Here is a 20015-nt window from a genome sequence, read left to right as displayed (position 1 = left end):
AAAAGGACAAATACAAGAGGAGTCTACTTGCATGATGTCCCTAGAGTAGTCAAATTCTTAGACACAGAAAGTACAGCGGTGGGTGCCAGGGCCTGGAAGGAGGCAGGGAATTGGGAAGTGATGCTAAGTCAGTATAGAGTTTCAGTTCTACAAGATGAAAAGAAGTCTGGAGATGAATGGCTGGGATGGTTGCATGACAATGTGAACCTACTTAATGCCACTGAACTGTACACTCAAAAATGTTTAAAATGGCAAATTTTCGGTTCTATTTTATTATAAATATACTCACAAGAATACTGTGAATGGAAAAATAAGGCCCTAAAGGGCAACATTCTAGGAGCTGGGATTGTTACAGATCACCACAGCAGAAGCCTCAAGTCTTTTTCCTTTAAAATTTCAGGTCTCTGAATTAAAACCATCCTTTAAAATTGTAGATCTCAGAATTAAAACAAGTATGCATGCCTTTATTCCTCTAGACACACTGGGACAAGGTCTTAGGCTAAAAGGCATCTAGGAAAGGAGACTCACCTTTTAAGAGTGAAACCCAAGCACGTGGCTCTACTTCTGGGATTAAATGCAGAGAGAAGGGATTGAGCCCATGGCTGCCTTCCTGCTGGGGCCAGTCCCCAGCCACCAAGTCCTGGAGACAAAAGGACAGGAGAGTCTGTCCATTTCCAACCAGGAAGAGAGAGAGACAAGTGCTCTCTCCTTCACAAACATGAGAGACCAGGCTCTTTGTAAAGGTGAAACCCAGAACAGCTCAGAGGAGTATGCTGGGGTAGTCAGGGCCTGACCTGCTCCTGTGCTTGGTCAGTGCAGGAGGCTCCAATGTGGCCGCCACAGACTCGATACCGTCCTCTCTGGCAAGAGGACGCCTGTCTGCACTAGAAAAAGGCCAACAGGATCAAAGGCTTCCCCCTACTTCTCCAAAGGACTCAATCAGCTCCATCTTGTCCTTTCTGTCACTCATTCATCTCTCCACTAGTCTGTTGACTTTCAGGACAGAAAGGCCCTGGCTTTGAATCTGCTGACAAAATCAGCAGCCTGTCTGAGAGCTTCAGCTTCTGCTGTTCCCTCCACCTGGAGGTGCTGCTCCCTGTCCTCTCCATGGTGAGCAGCTCTGCAGCCTTCAAGGCCTCGCTCAGTTGTCACCCCTGGGAAACTTCCTCCCCCTTTCCAGGCAAGACTAGCAGCCTCCTCAGCACCTCAGCATTGGTTTCTGTTTTCATTCTAACACTGTACACAGTTTTAGGCTCCCCACTCCCCACAGCCTCTGCCCCATGTCCATCTTGGCTTGCTGGGGGTGAGCCCCTGGAGGGCCAGCAAGAAGTCTGGAATGGAGTATTGGTGGAATTGTGCTGCAGCGGCTGGTCTGAGAGGCCTCAACCGTAGAGCAGGAATCCTTCTGCTGACCTCAGTGGCTGTAGGTACCAGCCCCAAGGATAAAAACGGAGCTGCAACTTGTAAAAAAAATGGTGTAGAAAAGCACTCTGGTATCAGCTCACTCCTCCACCTTTACAAGGCCACTGCCAAATAGAACCTGCAGAAGGCACAGCATCAACCTTCAGGGAGCCCAGCATCTGGGGTGGGACACAGACTTAGCAGAACATTGAAGTGCCTGTGAGTTCAGATGAGAGTAAGCCCAGGCAGGGAGGTGATCCCTGAGTCAAGTTCTAAAGCCCTGGAGGCATGAGTCAAAGAAGAGGTGGGTGTCTTGAGAGATATTCCAAGGCCAGGGGTGGGAAGCATGAGGCGTTGGCATGGCCAGCCTGTTCTGCGACAAGTTGTGACAAAGTGAGATTGAAGTCAGATTGGCAGCAAAGTTCAGAACGTGCAGGTGCTGTGTGTCGGGCTAAGGAGTCACCCTATGGGAGATGTGGGAGGCTTTGGAAGTTGAAACCAAGGGTGAGTATCAGATCACTCTGGCTACAGCGTGGAGAAGACTTAACACAGAGTCTGAGGCTCTGCATGTGTCATATAAGGGGAATGACAAGAGTGAATCAGAGAAAAGAATTAACAATGCCTGAAAACTGGCTAAATGTCAGAACCTTTTACAAATGAGCACAACAGTTCCTCAGCATCCATGGGGCATTGGTCCCAGGAGCCCCCGCAGACACCGAAATCCAAGGAGACTCAATGTCTCTTAGATAAAATGACAGAGTATTTGCATATATCCTATGCACAATCTCTCATATAGTTCAAACAATCTCTAGATTACTCCTAATACCTAATACAATGCCAATGCTATGTAAGTAGCTGTAAATACTATGTTAATGCCATATAAATTGCTGCCTATGCAGCAAATTCAATTTTTGCTTTTGAAACTTTCTGGAATTTTTTTTTTCAATGTTTTCAGTCCATGGATGGTTGTGAAGGAGGAAACAGAACAGGCTCCATCTTGAAAGCAGGACTCCATCTTGGGCCGGACTGTGGACTTTGAGCTATATGCCCAGTATCTATGGCAACGACATACCAACTGGAAAACCAGACCCCCAGCATGGAAGAGCCCCATGGTTGGTGCCTAGACTCTCCATCGCCTAAAAGAATACCCTAATTATCTGTGTAACCGAATAGAATCATAAATTCTATTATGTTTATTGGGGTATGACCACAGGGTTATTGATAATTGCCCACTGTTAACTACCTAGGCTTAAGGCATAGAAATCACGGGTTTAAGGCATAGGCATAGGAATCACGGATTAACTTTGATTGTATCTTTCTTTTCCTTTGTTCAGACTAGTTTCAGAGAATTTGGGGAGGTGGGTTTGAGCACGTACACTTAGGGTATATAAGGTTTTCACAAAAACTGGTTGGGGTCCTTGGCTAAGAGGAGACTCTGCCTTGGGCCCGCCAGTGTAATAAACTGTACTCCATTATCTGCATTGTCCTTCTCAGTGAGTTTGTTCCTGGAATGCATGGCTACAACAATTGAATCCATGGATATGGAACCTCCAGATATGAAGGGCTGACTGTATATTATACCACTAAGATCCAAAAAGCAAGCAGTTGGGAACACAGTACTGGTCTCATTCAACAGATAAGAAACTGAGGCTCGGAGAGATCAAGTGACTTGCCCAAAGTCACACTGCTGGTACAAGGCCAAGGCAGAACTTGTGGTTGCTCCTACACTGCCAGGCTGTCACCCTGCAGACCCACTGGGAAACAGGCTGTGGAATGACACAAAGTTGGAAGGTCCAGCAGAGGCAAAACTGGGCAGGAGGCTCAGATGCCAGGCTGAGTCTGGACTTCAGTCTGCAGGAATGGGAAACCTCTGAGGGTTTAAGAGCATGGGGGTGGCCTGACCAGAACTGCTCAGTCAGATTAACCTGGTAAAGCGGGGTGGACTAGACAGGTGAGAAGCAGGAAACAGGGGGACCACTCATCGCTTATTCAACCAAGATTTACTGAGTACCTAGTGTGTGTCCCCTCACTGGATGGGCAGTAAAGAGCAAAATAAACAAGTAAAATACACAGTGACAAGCAGCATGGGATTGTGGGCTTAAAAAACGCTCACAACCTAAAAGTTGAGAGTTATGTTTTATTTGGTGGGAATATTTAGGACTTTAAGCCTCGGGACAGCACCTCAAGTAACTCTGAAAGAACCGGTCCTAGGAGGCGAGAAGGGTAGCCAGGTTATATAAAAGTTCTGCAACAAAGGGCAGGTAGTCTGAATATCAAAAGATTATTGTTAATTAAAGAAAACTAGACAACTCAAGGAATTTAGCACTTTTCTGTGTATGGGAATATGCAAGACATGAAAGAATCTGGGCTCACTGAAATCACTCTTTCGATTTGCATCTCAGCATATCTGGGGCTAGTTTCCTGTTTCCTCAAGGCTCACCATAGGGTGGCTGCAGTCTGACGGCTGCTAGAAGGCAGGTATTCTTTCTTTCCTAAATTCCCTCAGGGCTCACCAACCCATGACATCATTTGTTTATTGATATGGCAGGAAATATTTCATTTTTCAGGATAAAAGTAGAGCAAGGTGCAGAGTTTGGGTGTCCTGGGGGCTGCAATGCTAAACAGGGTGCTCAGTGGGGGTTCACTGGGAAACGTGATAGTAGAGCAAAGACCTACAGGAGGAAAAGAAGTGGAGGAAGCATGCAGAAGGGGCAGCTGGAGCAAACTTTTGAAAACAGGAGTGAGTCTGTACATTTGAATCCATTCAGGGGCTGAAGGGAGCCAGGGGAGAGGAAGCCCTTCAGGAAGGGCCTTGCGGATCACGATCAGAACACTGCCCTGCACTCACAGGGTGGTTGCTGCTGAAGGCCTTAAGTGGGAGAGGAGCAGCAGAGGTGGAAAAATGGATAGAACTTGAAGGCCGGTAAATGGGAAAGGGGCAGGAAAAGAGTCAAATATGACCGAAAGGTTGTGAACTTGGTTTATGCTCGAATAGGGTAAAGGGCAGAAGGTCAGAGAACACTTTCGTTTAAAAAATGGCAATAAACCTCAGGCTTTTTTTCAGCCTGAGAAACGTCTGCTCTGGTTCGTTGTCTCCCTAAATACTGTGCCAACGCCCAGTGGGGAAGCAGGTAAGTGCTAAGAGATCTGCCCCCTCACGCGCACTCATGCTTCCTTCACTCCCTTCAAAGTCCGTTCTCAGGCCCCCAGGTCACCTTCCCGGGCTGCTTTTAGTCAGGTAAGAACTAAAGTGATCCTGTCTTGGAACCTACTTTGGGGGTTGGGAGTGCTCTTGAACGCACACGCTCCAAGAAAGAGCCTCGGCTGGATTAGGCTTCTAAGTCCCAGACGTTCGAACCTCTGCGACAAGGTTCAGCACGTCCCTTCCCTTTTTTGGATCTCAGATGCCCCGTGGGTACAGCGTCTGCTCCAACACGAAAGCTTAGGTCTTCTCTGGCCCCTCGGACCCTAACTCAAGCCTCAGGTCAGACCAGGAAGTCCCCGTCCCAGATCGTCCCACCCAACCCCTTGCTTTCTAGTCCTGTCGCGGACACAAGGGTGAGGTCGCAACCCTTACCGGTCCGTAGGCGCCCCGCTGGTTGGCCCCAGTGTGTCCACAGCCTGCACCCTTAGAGCTCGAGCTGCCGGTAACCACCTTTTTCTCCCTGCCCGCGTGAGCCGAGGATCTGCCGAGGCTCCTCCACCAAGCGGATTGGCTTGGTTTGGTGCTGGCTCCGCTAATCTGCGCTCGCGGCGTGATCCTGCCCAATGAGGCCGGGCCGCGAGGGTACCGCCCCCCGCCCTGTGCCGGGTGTTCGTCGGGTTAGCCCCACCCACCCCAGCCCTGGGCCAATGGAGAGCGGCGGCTAGCGGTCCGCCAATGGGGAACGAGGCCACGCGCGCGGGGCGGTGGGAACGGCGCCGAGTCGGTGTGTAAGTCTGTTGCCGTAACAACGGGAAGTGGAGTCCGTCCGGGATGGTGAGTGCTTGCCTCGGTTTCGAGCCCCGCATTCAGATGCTGTGCCCTTCTCAGGCCTTGCAGGGCCCCGCCGCCTCTCCTGCGCCATTCTCGGCTTCTCTGAGAGCTTTCGCCGAAGGGTAGGGTAGAGACGCCTGCCGTCCTGCTAGGCCTGTGATTCGCCACCACCTCCCCTTCAGCCACAACCGCCCCCCCCGCCCCCCCCCCCGCGACTTCAGGTTCCCCTGGCCTTCTCCAGCCCCTTCGGAGACCGTCCCTGGGCAAAAAAGACTCAGATTCTCCGGAGGCCGCGACCAGTCTCAGACTGTGGCCTCCTGGCCGCCTCTACCAAAAGTTTCCACACGGAGATGGGGGGGAGTTATTATGTTTGGTTGTTAATGTGTATTTAAAATGTTAAATATAGGGACTTAGGGAAACGCGTTGAGCTTCTTGGAGAAGGCTCAGGTGTACTAAGAGAACTGAGTTTTATTATTCTATATTGACAGAATATACACCTTACCTTAGTAATATTTGGCCAAAATCAGAAAATCGGAGAAATTAGAGCAAAGTGGATCAGCGTTCTAGGACCTTTTTATAATTAAGGATCCCCAAGTTGGGAGAACTGATTATCCGTACAGTTGTCCCCAGTCAGCTCCTTGGCTAGCTCTCTTTGGGGATGATTTTCAATAAGAAAGGTCCAAAAGAACAAGGGATCTCCTTGCTTGTACAAACAATAGTAAAGAAGAAGGAGGGACAGACTGTGCATAGAAAGATTTATTGCTCTTTCCAGCAAACCCTGATATCTCTCCTGTTAAGCAAAATTTTGAAATACGTTGGTATAAACTATTTTAAATAGATGTGGTTGTAACTGTTTTTTTTAATAAAATGTGACTCTATTACATAATATTTTACTTCTGTGTTTGTAAAACTTATAAAGGCCTCTAACTTTAAGAAGGCAAACATGGCATCAACTACCCAGCGAAAAAGGATGAGTCCTAAACCTGAGCTTACTGAAGAGCAGAAACAGGAAATTCGAGAAGCCTTTGATCTCTTTGATGCTGATGGAACTGGGACAATTGATGTTAAGGAACTTAAGGCAAGCTCTGTATATTCCTGCTCTGCTGCCTCTAATTTCCTCTGCCTCTTTGTCTTCTGTTCTGTGTTTTCCTGTCTTTATTTACCTCAAGAATTATTAAATAAAATTAAATGCACATATCAATTTGCTTGATGTTACAGTGATTCCTATTCATTTTAACAGGATTGTAGCAGAGGCTGGCTTAATGCTTTCATCACTGTCATTGGTTCCTCCTGGGTTTAGATGTGCATGTTAAGATGATCCTATTTTCATTGTAGGTGGCAATGAGGGCACTGGGCTTTGAACCGAAGAAAGAAGAGATCAAGAAAATGATAAGTGAAATCGATAAGGAAGGGACAGGAAAAATGAACTTTAGTGACTTTTTGACTGTAATGACCCAGAAAATGGTAAGTTAGCTAAAATGATCAGCATTATTTTCCACCAATAATGGTGGGCAAATTTGAATCTAGATATGAAAATGTCTTCACTGAAAAAAAGTTAATGCAGACTGGAGAGTTCAGCTGATAAAAGAGAGTATCTGTGACTGAGAACTAGTATGTTTAGGTTCTACTTGACTTTTTTCAAGGCCACAAAGTCAAAGTCATTTTACCCTCTGAAAAGAAGTAAAAGTGTGATCTTTGTGACCTAGTACCTGTAGTCATGGAGGCTGTCACCAAGACCATGTGACATCCAGACAGGGCAGAGGGGACGGGCTGTCACTTTTTTTGCTCTTTCTCCAACCAGTATGTCAGTGTGATAAGCACAAGCAGTAAAACCTTTAATAGTACCAGTAATATTACAGTGTCTCGCATTTTGACAAGGCAAAGTCCCTGTACTTTAAAGTTTGAAATTCTTTCCTCTCCCATTTGTTAGTATTCTGGATAGCCTCAGCCTGAGGCTGTGTTTTTTACCGCAGTGAGGATTTGGTCTTTCACCACTTCCAAGGTTGAATTCACCCATTCTCTACTCTCCAAATGGTCCAGAGAGGTGCTAAGATGTCACCGCACCTGTCACCCTCAGTCCCCTAAGTGTCCCACATAGGAAAGGTGTTCCCTTTGGTCCATTTCTCTTTGGCCTCCTGGTTCCTTCTTAGTTTGGCTCATCTACATTCTACTGGCCTGTGGAAAAGTAGCTCCATCAGTGTGTTAGATGAGCCTCCCAATGCACAGGCCTGTTTCCCCTCTAATAATCCTGTTGCTTTGAAATCATCTAATTACATCTATATTTTTCTTCAGGGACTGATTTAAATGTCCAGGAAGCTTAACATTCTGTAACAACATAGTAAAGCTGTCCTGCATTCAGAGTTGGTTCCCAGATTGCTCTTATTAGGGGCTCTCACTATCTTTAGCTACCTTTCAGGAATATTTGAAGTTGGAGCTCTTGGAGATTTTACTCTTTTCCTCTGTTAGAGTACTGGGGATACCAGTAACACTTTCTGATCTCATAACAAGTGAAATAGCCTTTTCTTTCCTTCTTTCCCCTCCATCCCCACCAAGAAGATCCCTCTTCTAGCAGCTTAAACAGTATATTTCCCCTAAGTCTAACTTCACCTTCTGTTCCCATAATTTAAAAACAAATCTACTTTCTCTTTGGTTTGTACAGAAAATGTTCTAAATGCAAACCTTTATATTTCCTTTTTAGCCTCTGGGTTTGTAGTAATTTCATTGTTTATCTTCTTTTTCTGCCCTGGTTACTGTGTGATCTTCTGTGACCCAGCACCTGTAGTCATGGAAGCTGTCACCAAGATCCATGTGGCATCCGGGCAGGGCAGAGGGGATTGGCAGTGGTGGGGCTGTGGGACACAAGTCAGTATGAATCACAAGTGTCTCCCTGTTGTCATGTGTTTTATGTTCTGCTTGTTAAGTCTGAGAAGGATACCAAAGAAGAAATCCTGAAAGCCTTCAAGCTCTTTGATGATGATGAGACTGGGAAGATATCGTTCAAAAACCTCAAACGTGTGGCCAAGGAGTTGGGTGAGAACCTCTCTGATGAGGAGTTGCAGGTTTGTGATGCTGAGCCTGGAGCCCCGTGTGACTTTTTTGAGTTCCATTTTCTCTGGTTACATTTGAAGAAAAACGAGTGTTCTCTTGTCACTCTGCTGACTACTTAATTTCTCTTTTCCTAGTGAGACAAACCAATGGACACTGTCCCCAGAAAAATATACCTGTGGATAGATTTAGGTTTTAGGAATCTCCCTAGTCAGGGCAGCTTTTGAGCTGCTTTCTAGGCGATACACATGTGGCAAAGTATGACTTGGTTTTCAAATGACTTTTCAGGAACCAAGCTTATTATAAAAGTCAGCCCATTTGCAGCAGGTGGACCACATTGTCTATTTGTGCATCATTATGAAAGCTGATTACTTAGTCACACTTTCTGTTCCGTTTATGAATTGCTCTAAGTGGAATCCTTCCTGTCCTGCAGGAAATGATTGATGAAGCTGATAGAGATGGAGATGGAGAAGTCAATGAGCAGGAGTTCCTGCGCATCATGAAGAAGACGAGCCTTTATTAAGATCAGTCTCAGCTTTTCTACCATGAGCACAGGGAACTCAGTTTAGTGCCTGCCGTTGTGTGAAGCCTAGTTTTTGAAAATGTAAATTATTTTCCCCACTGACATCTCGGTATAACTTTAGTAAGAACTCTAAATCTATTTTCAACTTTTGAAAGTGTTCTTGGAAATTGAGGTTCTTTGTAAGGTGACCGGGTGACTGCTTTAATTCCCCAGGGCAGAACAAAAGCATGTTAGAATGGAGAAAAGGGTCTTTGAGCTTTTGCCCACCTGCCATTCTGCCTTGTATTGCTTAACTCTTGTCCTGCATTCCCACATTTATGCCACCGCCAAACAACTTCTTGTCAAGCACACGTTGTACCCATGTCACCACAAGCAGGGAGCATCTCTTCAGTGGTTCCAATTTTAATTGACACCTGAGTGCAGCTTTCTCTTTTATAAAACCCAGTGAACTCTTACTTGCATTTGGATGTGTGTGTGTGTATGTATGAGCTATTTGTTTTATCTTCAAATAAAGCCTTTCTTATTTGAGCTCTTATTCTCTAAGGATGAGTTCTTTAGCCTTGACTATGAATTCAGCTTCTAAATCATTTTGTTGAAGGCAACCTGGTAGATCCCAAACTCCTTGCCAGCCCAAGAACAGAAAACAAAATAACACTTTCCTACTGACATGAATTGGTTTTTGCCTTGGGAACCTGTCAGTTTGTGAAATTAGTTGATCATTTTGCATCAGCCTAAATGATGCCCTAAACATAGTTTTGGCAAAGTGTACAGCTGGAAAAGGGTCTTACTGGTAATTTGTGTTTGGGACAAATTGGTGAGAGTCAGGTGATTATGACAGTAGGTAGAGCTTAGCCAACCTCTTGTCAGTTGATTTGCTGGGTGGTGTCTCAGAATCATAGTGTGGGTTGGGTCCAGTGACCTTGTCCAGCTCCCTCTTGGCCCTACTGGGATGAACTACAAGAGAAATCCTGGCAGATGCCATTAAAGTCTCTGCCCCAGAGACTTTGCCCCAGAGACTTGCTCCCAGGTGGGGAGCAAGAAGCAATGAGGAGAAATGAAAAATGACCAACATTCACCTGCACATGGGTTTCAGACTTCTGGTACGGTATCCTAATCCTGGAGAGGGTTGCCTGATTTAGCCAATAAAAAGAGGACACCTAGGTCAATTTGAATTTCCGATCAATTTTTTTTTTTAGTATAAGTATATCCCATTTGGCCATTTTGTTGTTTATTCATCATTGATCTGAAATTCAGATCAATTTACCTGGGTGTCCTAAATTTGAACTAGAAACCTTATGTGTGCTGTATGTTAAAGAGGAGTGACCCCAGACCTTGTCTCTGGACCATAGCATACTGGAGGGACTGCTCCTTGAGAAACACTGAGATGTGCGGGGAGCCTTGGAGCAGGGTTCTCACGTGGGCTCCACCTCTTCCTGGCTGTGTAATTTGCTGCAGACTACTTCTCTGGGCAGCCCAGGCTTCTTGTCTGTAGGGAGAAGAGTTCTGCTTAACTCAAAATCATTGGGGGGTTCAATGAAAACTTAACAACAAAGGCCTAGATTTACAGTGTCCGAGAAGGAGGCATTTCAGAAGTATTCATTCTCACTCATTCCTTTGCTGTGTTTGTCACAAGCTTTTTGTTAAATGTGGGTCCGTGAAACTTTTATAATTACTGTCCCCACAGTTGAGTTGACAGCATTTCCTGTGAGGATTTGACCTTTGTCATATTGCTGTTTTTTAATAAGAGGCATGTGATCTGATAAAAAACACAGTGTTGGAAAGGAGTGAAAAAAGTAGGCCCCACTTGCCATTTCACTGTTAACTGCCACCCTTATCTAAGAAACATTCTTATCTCCTTCTGCTTAATGTTCTCCTAAATTAAATAAAAGTCAGAATTTCTTGGAGGAAGGGAGAGTGGCAAGTAACATGTTATTCCTAAGGATAGTGAAAGTGAAAGTGAAAGTGAAGTCGCTCAGTCGTGTCTGATTTCTTTGCGACCCCATTGATTGTAGCCCATGGAATTTTCCAGGCAAGAGTACTGGAATGGGTTGCCATTTCCTTCTCCAGGGGATCTTCCTGACCCAGGGATCAAACCCGGGTCTCCTGCATCACAGGCAGAGGCTTTACCTCTGAGTCACCAGGGAAGCTGTAAGGATAAGGACACACAAAATGTTCTTACCAAATCTGTGCAGTTGCTCAGTGGAGGGTCACTAAGATGGGAATGGAGAAGGATCTGTGGCCAGTTCATGGCAGAAGAGAGCTGCAAGGGGATAGGGAGATGTAGACAGAGAGGAGGCTAGAGTCAGCTGGAGGGGATGGTAGGTGAGGCCAGTGAAAGGAGAAGGGAGTAGAGGTTAATTCATGCGAGGCTGGCCCAAGAGGTGTAGGGAGAGTGGTTGGGTAAACTCTGGGTAGTGTGGGGGTGGATAGGAAGGGAGAGACAAGGTAGCTCAGTTCCAGAGGATGGTCTACAGAGCTGGAGGGGGATGGTGGGGATGGGTAGAGAAATAGAGTGAACAGCGGTCTGTCCTGTGAGTGGACCAGAGAGATGTAGGGGCAGTAGGACAGGGTGGACTGGGAGGGGGTAACAGAGGTCAAATCAACTGGGGATGGGTCAGAAAGATATTGGGGAGTACAAGGAGACTGGAAAGTAAGGGACTGAGGTCCATCCATGTGAGTAGGATAAAGTGATGGGAGGGGAAAGGAGAGGGAGAGGGAGCAAGGGTTGGTTTCTGTGTACATGGATCAGGGCTGTAGGAGCTTGGGGGATGCTGAGGGGAAGGTATGAGATCATGTTCAGCTGGAACAGAGAACTAGAGTGCGATCAGAGGTGATGGTGAGGGATAGGGTACAGAGTTCAGTTCATCTTGGACCGGAGAGCTGTGGGAGAGTGGGCGTGGAATTTTTATGATACAAGATTTTGACAGAGACTGGTTCACAGGAGGATGGACTAGAGAGCTGTACGAGAGTTGCGGGGAGGGGAAAAGAGGGAAGAGGAGGGAGCAGGGGTTCCTACATTGGTGCTTTCGATCTGTGGTGCTGAAGAAGACTCTTGAGAGTCCCTTGGACTGCAAGGAGCTCGAACCAGTTAATCCTAAAGGAAATCAGCCCTGAATATTCATTGTAAGGACAGATGCTGAAGCTCCAATACTTTGGCCACCTAATGTGAAGAGCTGATTCATTGGAAGAGACCCTGATGCTGGGAAAGATTGAAGGCAGGAGGAGGGGGCGACAGAGGATGAGATGGTTGGATGGCATCACCGACTTGATGGACATGAGTTTGAGCTAGCTCCAAGAGTTGGTGATGGACAGGAAAGCCTGGTGTGCTGCAGTCTATGGGGTCGCAAAGAGTTGGACACAACTGAGCGACTGTGGGCTGCTTCCTAGATAAAATTCTTAGACAACAGCCTTGCAGATATGTCCCTTGCCACTAGGTGGAGCCCAGGACAGAGAGGCTCCAAGGAACGTTATCCTGTGGAGCCCAGTGATTTAAGCTGGATCTTCTCAGGTGCATTGAGAGGCCTGTGGTTTCACTCAGCCTTGGAGTGTGATGGAGAGGATGCCACAGTGTCTAGAATCCTGGCAGGGCTGTGGACCCCTCAGAAAAGCTACCAGGTGTGAACACTGATGGGATGATAGCTTGTCTGGTTGGATACTTGAGTAAATTTAATTAAAAGAGAATAAAATGACATGCTTGAATTTCTGAGTGTTTGCAGGGAAAATTGTTTATCTCCTACATGGCCTTATTGAGATTCCCCAGCTACACTGAACATTTCTCAAGGGAAGGGCACAAATGTGCTTTTGGCTTCTTCATAGCCATGCTTTGTGCCCGGCAAAACACTCTATTCACAGTCAGTCCTCCTCGTTTGCCAGCGTTGATCCTGGAGCAAGGGTTTATTAACTGATTGAGGATTCCAACATTCTGTGGCTTTCTTCTGTTCATTGTGCCTTCTTATGACCTGAATTGTCTTTCCTTAAAAGATATGTTGCAGTCCTAGCCCTCAGGACCTCAGAATGTGACTATATCTAGAGATATAATGAGTTCACTAAGGTGGGCCCCCATCCAATCTGACCAGAAAAGGGAAATTTGGAAATTTGTATGCAGGCATGCATAGAGGGAAACCAATGAGGAGACAGAGACGATTATCTGTAAGCTAATGAGAGAAGCCTGGACTAGATCCTTTCCTCACAGCCTTAGACAGCACCAGTTCTGCCAACGCTTTGATTTTGCACTTCTAGGTTCCAGAACTGGGAGACAATAAATGTCTGTTGTTTAAGGCCCTGAATCTGTGGGACTTTGTTGTTCCAGCCCCAGCAAGCTCATGCGTGTCTCTCTCACTGAAAAACTTCCTTTATTTCTCCAAGTGTCTTTACCAGAAGTGCACATGGTGGTGTCAAGGAAACAGAAATTGGACATGGAGGTATGCAGCCTCACCCCCCACCTGCAGAAACTCCCCCCCTCCTTAATTTAGAGTGTAAGCTTGTACATGGATGGGAGTCCATCTCCTTGGGAGATGTTGTACGTGGGTGAATATTTGTGTAATCCCTCATACAAATAAGTCCAATGATTACAAGCTGAGCCTGAAAAGCATTGGAAAAATGAGTGACCAGAGGCAGTGTGACAGAATTTCAGATGTTGTTGGGATTGTTGATTCTCACCTGCTATCTCCAGTTTAAGAGCAATGCTTTCAGGATGAATCTGGCTCTCTGGAGAATAGACACAAACCTCATGATGGGCACTGTGAAGTAGTGGGGAAATGTCTCTGGAGCTGGACAAGTGAAATTCCATTATGTGACCTCTGGCAAGTTATCTAGAGCATCAGTACTTCATTGGTTTCATCTGTCAAAGGTTTTTATTTTATTTTATTGCAGTATAGTTGATTTACAATGTTGTTTCAGGTGTTTCAGTTTCAGGTGTAGAGCAAAGTGATTCAGTTATATATATACATGTATTCATTCTTTTTCAGATTCTTTTCCTACATAGATTCTTACAGAATATTGAGTAGAGTTCCCTGTGCTATAAAGTAAGTCCTTGTTGGTGATCTGTTTTATATGTAGTAGTGTGTATATGTCAATCTCAAATTCCTGATTTACCCTTTGCTCCATGTTTCCCCTTTGGTAACCATAAGTTTATTGTCAAAATCTGTGAGTCTGTTTCTGTTTTGTAAATAAGTTCATTGATATTATTTTTTAAAAATTAGAATTCCTGTGTGAGTGATATCATATGATATTTATCTTTCTCTTTCTGACATACTTCAGTCTGTATGACAGTCTCTAGCTCCATCCAGGTCTCTACGAATGACACAATTCTGTTCCTTTTTATTGGCTGTGTAATATTCCATATATGTATACCACATCTTCTTTATTCATTCCTCTGTTGATGGGCATTTAGGTTGCTTCTGCATCCTGGCTGTTGTAAATAGTGCTGCCATGAACATTGGGGTGCAAGTACCTTTTCAAATTATACTTTTCTCTAGATATATGCCCAGGAATCTGATTGCTGAATTACATGGTAGTTCTATTTTTAGTTCTTTAATGGACCTCCATACTATTCTCCATGGTGGCTGCATCAATTTACACTCCTAACAACAGTGTAGGAGGGTTCAGAGGGGGGTTATTAATAGAATATACCTCCAGGGCACTTGTAAGGATTAAATAATCCAATATATCTAAAGAGCTTAGAACAATACATAGCACATAGTAGGCATTCAAAAAAACATTTGGTGAACAAGGAAATTCAGAATTTGGCTAAAATCCTCAACTATAGGGTTTGGTAGTTACACCATTTATCCCAGTGGTACAATTTAGGGAGATACCTTTAGAACTAGAATTCCTAACCTGGGACACTTATGCTTCTGAGGTCCATGAATTACCCCAAGGAGGTTCTTAAACTTCTTAAATAAAATGCATGATTTGTAGGTACAGGCAGATGGGCAACTTTCATCAGAACTAAAGAGATTCTGACACACTGCCTCAGAATTGGGCATTGCCATTTGGTGTGTGGAGGGAAATACATAAACCTATAACATTGTGTTGAATTTCTTCATTCACTAAATGTTTTTTTTTTAATCCATACCATGTGCTATACACTGTTCTAAGCTCTTTATATATATTGGATTATTTAACCCTTAATTGTGTAGTAGTACAATGCAAGAAACCTGGGTTCAATTCCTGGGTTGCGAAGATCCCTTGGAGAAGGAAATGACAATCCACTCCAGTATTCTTGCCTGGAAAATCCCACAGATGGAGGAGCCTGGTCGGCTATAGTCCATGGGGTCTCAAAGAGTTGGACAAAGCGACTTAGTGATCAGTGTGTAGTAATAGTAATAGTCACAGTGTGTGAGAGCTGGTTTGTGGTCCTCTGTCCGCACAGTTATTCCCTGAAATCTGCCTGCTTCTTGGTTCTGCCTTGGTATTTACATGGGTGAGCTCCAGCATCATTTCCATGCAGAGCCTGAGACTGATGCTTTCTTGCCACCCTGGGGTCTGGGAATCTCTACCACGCAGTCTCTGTCCCTGTCTAGACCTCCTCTCCCAACCCTTTTAGCCTTTATTAGCTTGAAAGTCAATCTTCTTGAAGGAAAATACTAACAAAAGACAATTTATTTTCTTTAAGAAGTTTTTCTTCCTCCACCTTATACTGATTAAAAGGCCTTTTACTTATCTGTCTTCAGCAATTTTTGAAAGCCTCAATCCATTTTCAGGTTTAGCCTTCCTGAAATGATTCTTTGGGATTCATACCATTGCTTTTATTTAAAAAAAATCAAGCAATATATCTTTTATTTCATTCTATCTTTTCAATTTATTTATCATTTATTTACTTCCCTGGTAGCTGCTGGAGAAGGGATAGGCTACCCACTCCAGTGTTCTTGGGCCTTCCTGGTGGCTCAGTCGGTAAAGAATCTGCATGCAGTGTGAGAGACCTAGGTTCAATCTCTGGGTTGGAAAGGTCCTGAAGGAGGGCATGGCAAGCCACTCCAGTATTCTTGCCTGGAGAATCCCCATGGACAGAGGAGCCTGGTGGGCTTTAGTCCATGGGGGCTGCAAAGGGTCAGACACGACTGAGCAACTAAGCACAGCACAGCACAGCATGTTATTTACTCAGCAATAATGAGCATCTATTTTGACTCAGGCCCTTAAGTAAACAAAATACAGACTCATGGGATTAAAATCTGGTGAAGGAGACAGAAAAATGATCTCAATAAAATAAAGCGAGAAAAGAAGATAGAAAAGGATGGAGGGTTGCTATTTTAGGATGGTCAGAGAAGGACTCTCTGTGGGGATGTTCTTGTTCAGTTGCTCAATCATGTCTGACTCTTTGCAACCCCATGGACTGCAGCACACCAGGCTATCCTGTCCTTCACCATCTCCCTGAGCTTGCCCAAACTCAGGTCCATCGAGTGGGTGATGCCATCCAAGCATCTCATCAACTGTCATCCCCTTCTCCTCCTGCCTTCAGTCTTTCCCAGCATCAGGGTCTTTTCCAATGAGTTAGCTCCTTGTATCAGGTGGCCAAAAGTATTGGAGCTTCAGCTTCAGCATCAATCCCTCCAATGAATATTCAGGGTGATTTCCTGTAGGATTGACTGTGGAGATGACATTCAAACAAAGACCTGAAACCATGAGAAGATCTGGGGAAAGAGTACTGCAGCAGAGAGAAAGACAAGTACAAAGGCCTGAGGAACAGTGAGGAGGTCCATGTGGCTACAGCAAAGTGAACAAAGTGAAAAATGTCAGGTTGCAGAAGGCAGGGGTTGGGTAAGGTAAGGTCCCATAAACCCCATAAGTAACGGTTATATTTTGCAGATGGTGGACTGTCATCACTGAGAACTGAGCAGGAAGATAACCTGCATTGTACTGGAAAGTATCACACTGGTAGCTGTGTTGCGAACTGCGTATAGGAGCAAGGATGGAAGCATATATCTTTTTGTAATATGAGCTCATTTCCTTGCATAGCCACATGGCTGACTTTTAAAAGTCTCATTTGGATTATCTGAGATTAGGAAATTTCTGGAATAGTTTTTGCTGTGGAATTTGAAGTAATGAAGGCAGATTTCTCCTTTTTACAATCCTCCTTTTTCAGAGTCATCTTCCCTTCTAGAGTCTTTAGCAGTAGTGCTGCAGATTGTGTTGTCTGCTATTTTGCTTTCTGCCTTTCTCTTCCTGAGTCTGCTTTCTCAGGTCCTCTAATCTAAGTTCATGTTTGATGTCCACCCAAGCTTGTCTGTCATTGTTATAAACCTCAAAATGTCATTATTATTTTTCTCCCAAATTCTGGTCATTTCCTCATCCATAGTCAGGTTTAATCAATCATTCTACAGACAGTGGTCTATAACTCCCAGACCCATGATTTCCCAAACTCTTAGTCCTTTCTAAACCATAAAGAATTGGGGCAATCTTGATCCTTGAATCATCAGCATTGGGCAGGAATTATTATTACCCTATTTTACAGATAAAATACCTGAGGCTCAGAAAGGTTAAGCACAGCAGCCAAGACTCAAGTTCAGAGTTTCTGGCTCTAGAGTTCATGATCTTTCTACTCTATCACTCTGCTGTCTAAGACAACATGCTCCTTGTTTCAATTAGCTTAAATACTTTTAAGTGAAAACTAGATGGTTGAGCCTATTCTTTTTCTCTCTGGGTTGATTAACATGTTTTTCTATTCTTAATTTCTTACTTAAAATTTTGATTGCTTATAACACCTATCAGCACAATTGCTTAAATACACCACAGCTTCCTGCTATTGGTTTGGTCTCCAAAGCAGTTCATATGACCAGTTCAATTATTAATTTTATGTGTCAACTTGGCTGAATCATGGGGTGTCAAACATTATTTTTGTGTTTCTATGATGATATTTTTGGGTGAGATTAACATTTACATCTATGGAGTGAGAAAAGCAGATTGCTCTCCTTAACATGGTTGGGCCTCATTCAATCAGTGGAAGGCATGAGTAGAGCAAAAAAGGGTGACAATTCCACTGAGTCACGGAGAAAGAAGCTCTTCTTTGAACTGGGACTCTGGCTCTTCCTGGGTCTTGAGTCTGCCAGCTTTCAGACTGGAACCACACCACTGGCTGTCCTCATTTCTAAATCTTCACACTCAGACTGAAACTTATGCCATCAGCTCTCCTGAGTCTCCAGCTTGCTGACTCACCCTGCAGATCTTGAGACAAGTCAGCCTCTGTAATCCTTCCAGCTAATCTGTCCCTGTCTGTCTTTTTATCTTTCTTTCTCTCTCTCTCTCTATATATATATGTATATATATAGGTAAAACAAAACCAATAAGAGATGATTTATATATAGAAAACCTTCTCTTCTGGAGAACCTCAACTAATACAGCCAGCAGAGGGCAGTGTCTTCTCAAGCACTACCTGTTACCCATTTGAAACTGTTGGACATTAGTTTTCTTTAAGAGGGAGAAAATCTTTCTAATTCATTTTTTTTCCCCAGACAAAGGAAGCAATTTCAAAGAGGGAAAGGAGCATAAAGAATTGTTAGTATATGTGATAGGGAAAGGTAATTCCAAAACAGACCCAAGACTTCCTTGGTGATATGTTCTGCATGAAAATGAAAGTGAAGTTGCTCAGTCGTGTCTGACTCTTTGCGACTCCATGGACTGTAGCCTACCAGGCTTCTCCATCCATTGGATTTTCCAGGCAAGAATACTGGAGTGGGTTGCCATTTCCTTCTCCATGAGAAAGATACTAAAATTCTGCTGCTAGTGATAAAACTAGTCAACACAGCTTATTCTTCCAGGACATTAAGAACCACTTTATAACCAGTGGGGTAAGCTATAGGGTAAGATCTCAGGGGTGGAAAGAACACTGGAAGGGGTGGAAAGAAGGATGGAAATTGATATTAATTACATAATGTGTATATACATTATGTATAATTTTAAATTCATGCCTATATAAGAATATAAATGCAGAGAACAAGTTCTGAAAGGATGCACACCAAACTTTTAACAGTGGTTTTCTCTGGGGAGAAGAAGGAGGGGGCTATACGGAAATGGACTTCTTCCTTTTAACGTGCTTTGGGCTTGAATTTCTTAAAACAAGATTGTATAAATCTTATATGACTTTTCTATTTAAAAATATTAGTAAATAACACTTCACACTCACTAGGATGGCCAGAAAAAAATGGAAGATAACAAGTGTTGGGGAGGATGTGAAAACATTGGAACCCTGGTTCATTGCTGATAGGAGTATAAAATGGTACAGATATTTTGGAAAATAGTTTGGCGATTTATCAGAAGATTAGACATTAAACTACCATATGACCAATTCCACTCTTAGATGTATCACAAAAAGAACTGAAAGTACAGACCTAAAAAGAGTTTGCACATTCATGTTCATAGCAACATTATTTACAATAGCCAAAAGGTGGAAACTTAAGTGTCCATCAACAGATGAATGGATAAACAAAACATGGTTTATATAATACAATGGAATATTATTCAGCTGTAAAAAGGAATGAAAATTTGATACACACTATAATATGGATGGACTCTGAAAACATTTTGCTTAGGGAGAAAAGTCAGACACAGAAAGACAAATACTGTGTTTTTCCACTTGTATCACGTACCTAGAATAGATACATAGAGATAGAAAGTAGAATGGGCTTCCTTGGTGGCTCAGTGGTAAAGTATCCACCTGCAATACAGGAGATGCAGCTTCAATCTCTGTGTCAGAAAGATTCCCTGGAGGAGGGCGTGGCAACCCATTCTAGTATTCTTGCCTGGAGAATCTCACGGACAGAGGAGGCTGCCATGCTACAGTCCATAGGGTTGCAAAGAGTCAGACATGACTGAAGTGACTGAGCACAAGCATGAAAAAATAGAATACAAGTTACCAGGAGCTGAGGGGAGAGGAGGGAGAGATATTATTTAATGGGGACCGAGTTTTCACTTGTGATGATGAAGTTTTTGAGTATAGATAGTTGCAATGGTAACTATTTATGTTACAAAATTGTACACTTACAAGCAGTTAAAATGACAAATATTATGTTATGTATATTTCACTGCAGTAAAGCAACCTGAACAATTCTTAAGAGCAAGGCCTGGACCTGTGTT

At 44.0% G+C, this 20015-nt stretch overlaps 2 protein-coding genes across 2 annotated transcripts in view; one reads left to right on the top strand and one right to left on the bottom strand.

Annotated features, from left to right (window-relative positions):
- Positions 1 to 5137, bottom strand: part of NSDHL (NAD(P) dependent steroid dehydrogenase-like) — a 33050-nt gene extending 27913 nt beyond the window's left edge. The window contains exon 1 of the mRNA XM_061138048.1: positions 4979 to 5137. The gene's annotated coding sequence lies outside the window, so the exon portion shown is untranslated. The remainder of the gene's footprint in view (positions 1 to 4978) is intronic.
- A 118-nt stretch (positions 5138 to 5255) lies between these two features.
- Positions 5256 to 9473, top strand: CETN2 (centrin 2). The gene is made up of 5 exons (XM_061136515.1): positions 5256 to 5380; positions 6297 to 6455; positions 6713 to 6841; positions 8299 to 8436; positions 8856 to 9473. Exons 1-5 carry the CDS (start codon positions 5378 to 5380, stop codon positions 8943 to 8945), a joined length of 519 nt encoding a protein of 172 aa, XP_060992498.1. The 5' UTR covers positions 5256 to 5377; the 3' UTR covers positions 8946 to 9473.
- The last annotated feature ends 10542 nt before the right edge of the window (positions 9474 to 20015 follow it).

Source organism: Dama dama, chromosome X, assembly GCF_033118175.1.
Source record: "Dama dama isolate Ldn47 chromosome X, ASM3311817v1, whole genome shotgun sequence".
Taxonomy (NCBI): Eukaryota; Metazoa; Chordata; class Mammalia; order Artiodactyla; family Cervidae; genus Dama; species Dama dama.
The sequence above is the reverse complement of the archived record's forward strand: the minus strand, read 5'-3'. Positions and strand labels throughout refer to the sequence as shown.

Bases quoted from the DNA above. Each gene is read 5' to 3' on its own strand.
- CETN2 (XM_061136515.1), top strand. The intron at 6,842-8,298 runs GTAAGTTAGCTA...CTGCTTGTTAAG, and splicing joins CTGTAATGACCCAGAAAATG to TCTGAGAAGGATACCAAAGA. The intron at 8,437-8,855 runs GTTTGTGATGCT...CCTGTCCTGCAG, and splicing joins TCTCTGATGAGGAGTTGCAG to GAAATGATTGATGAAGCTGA.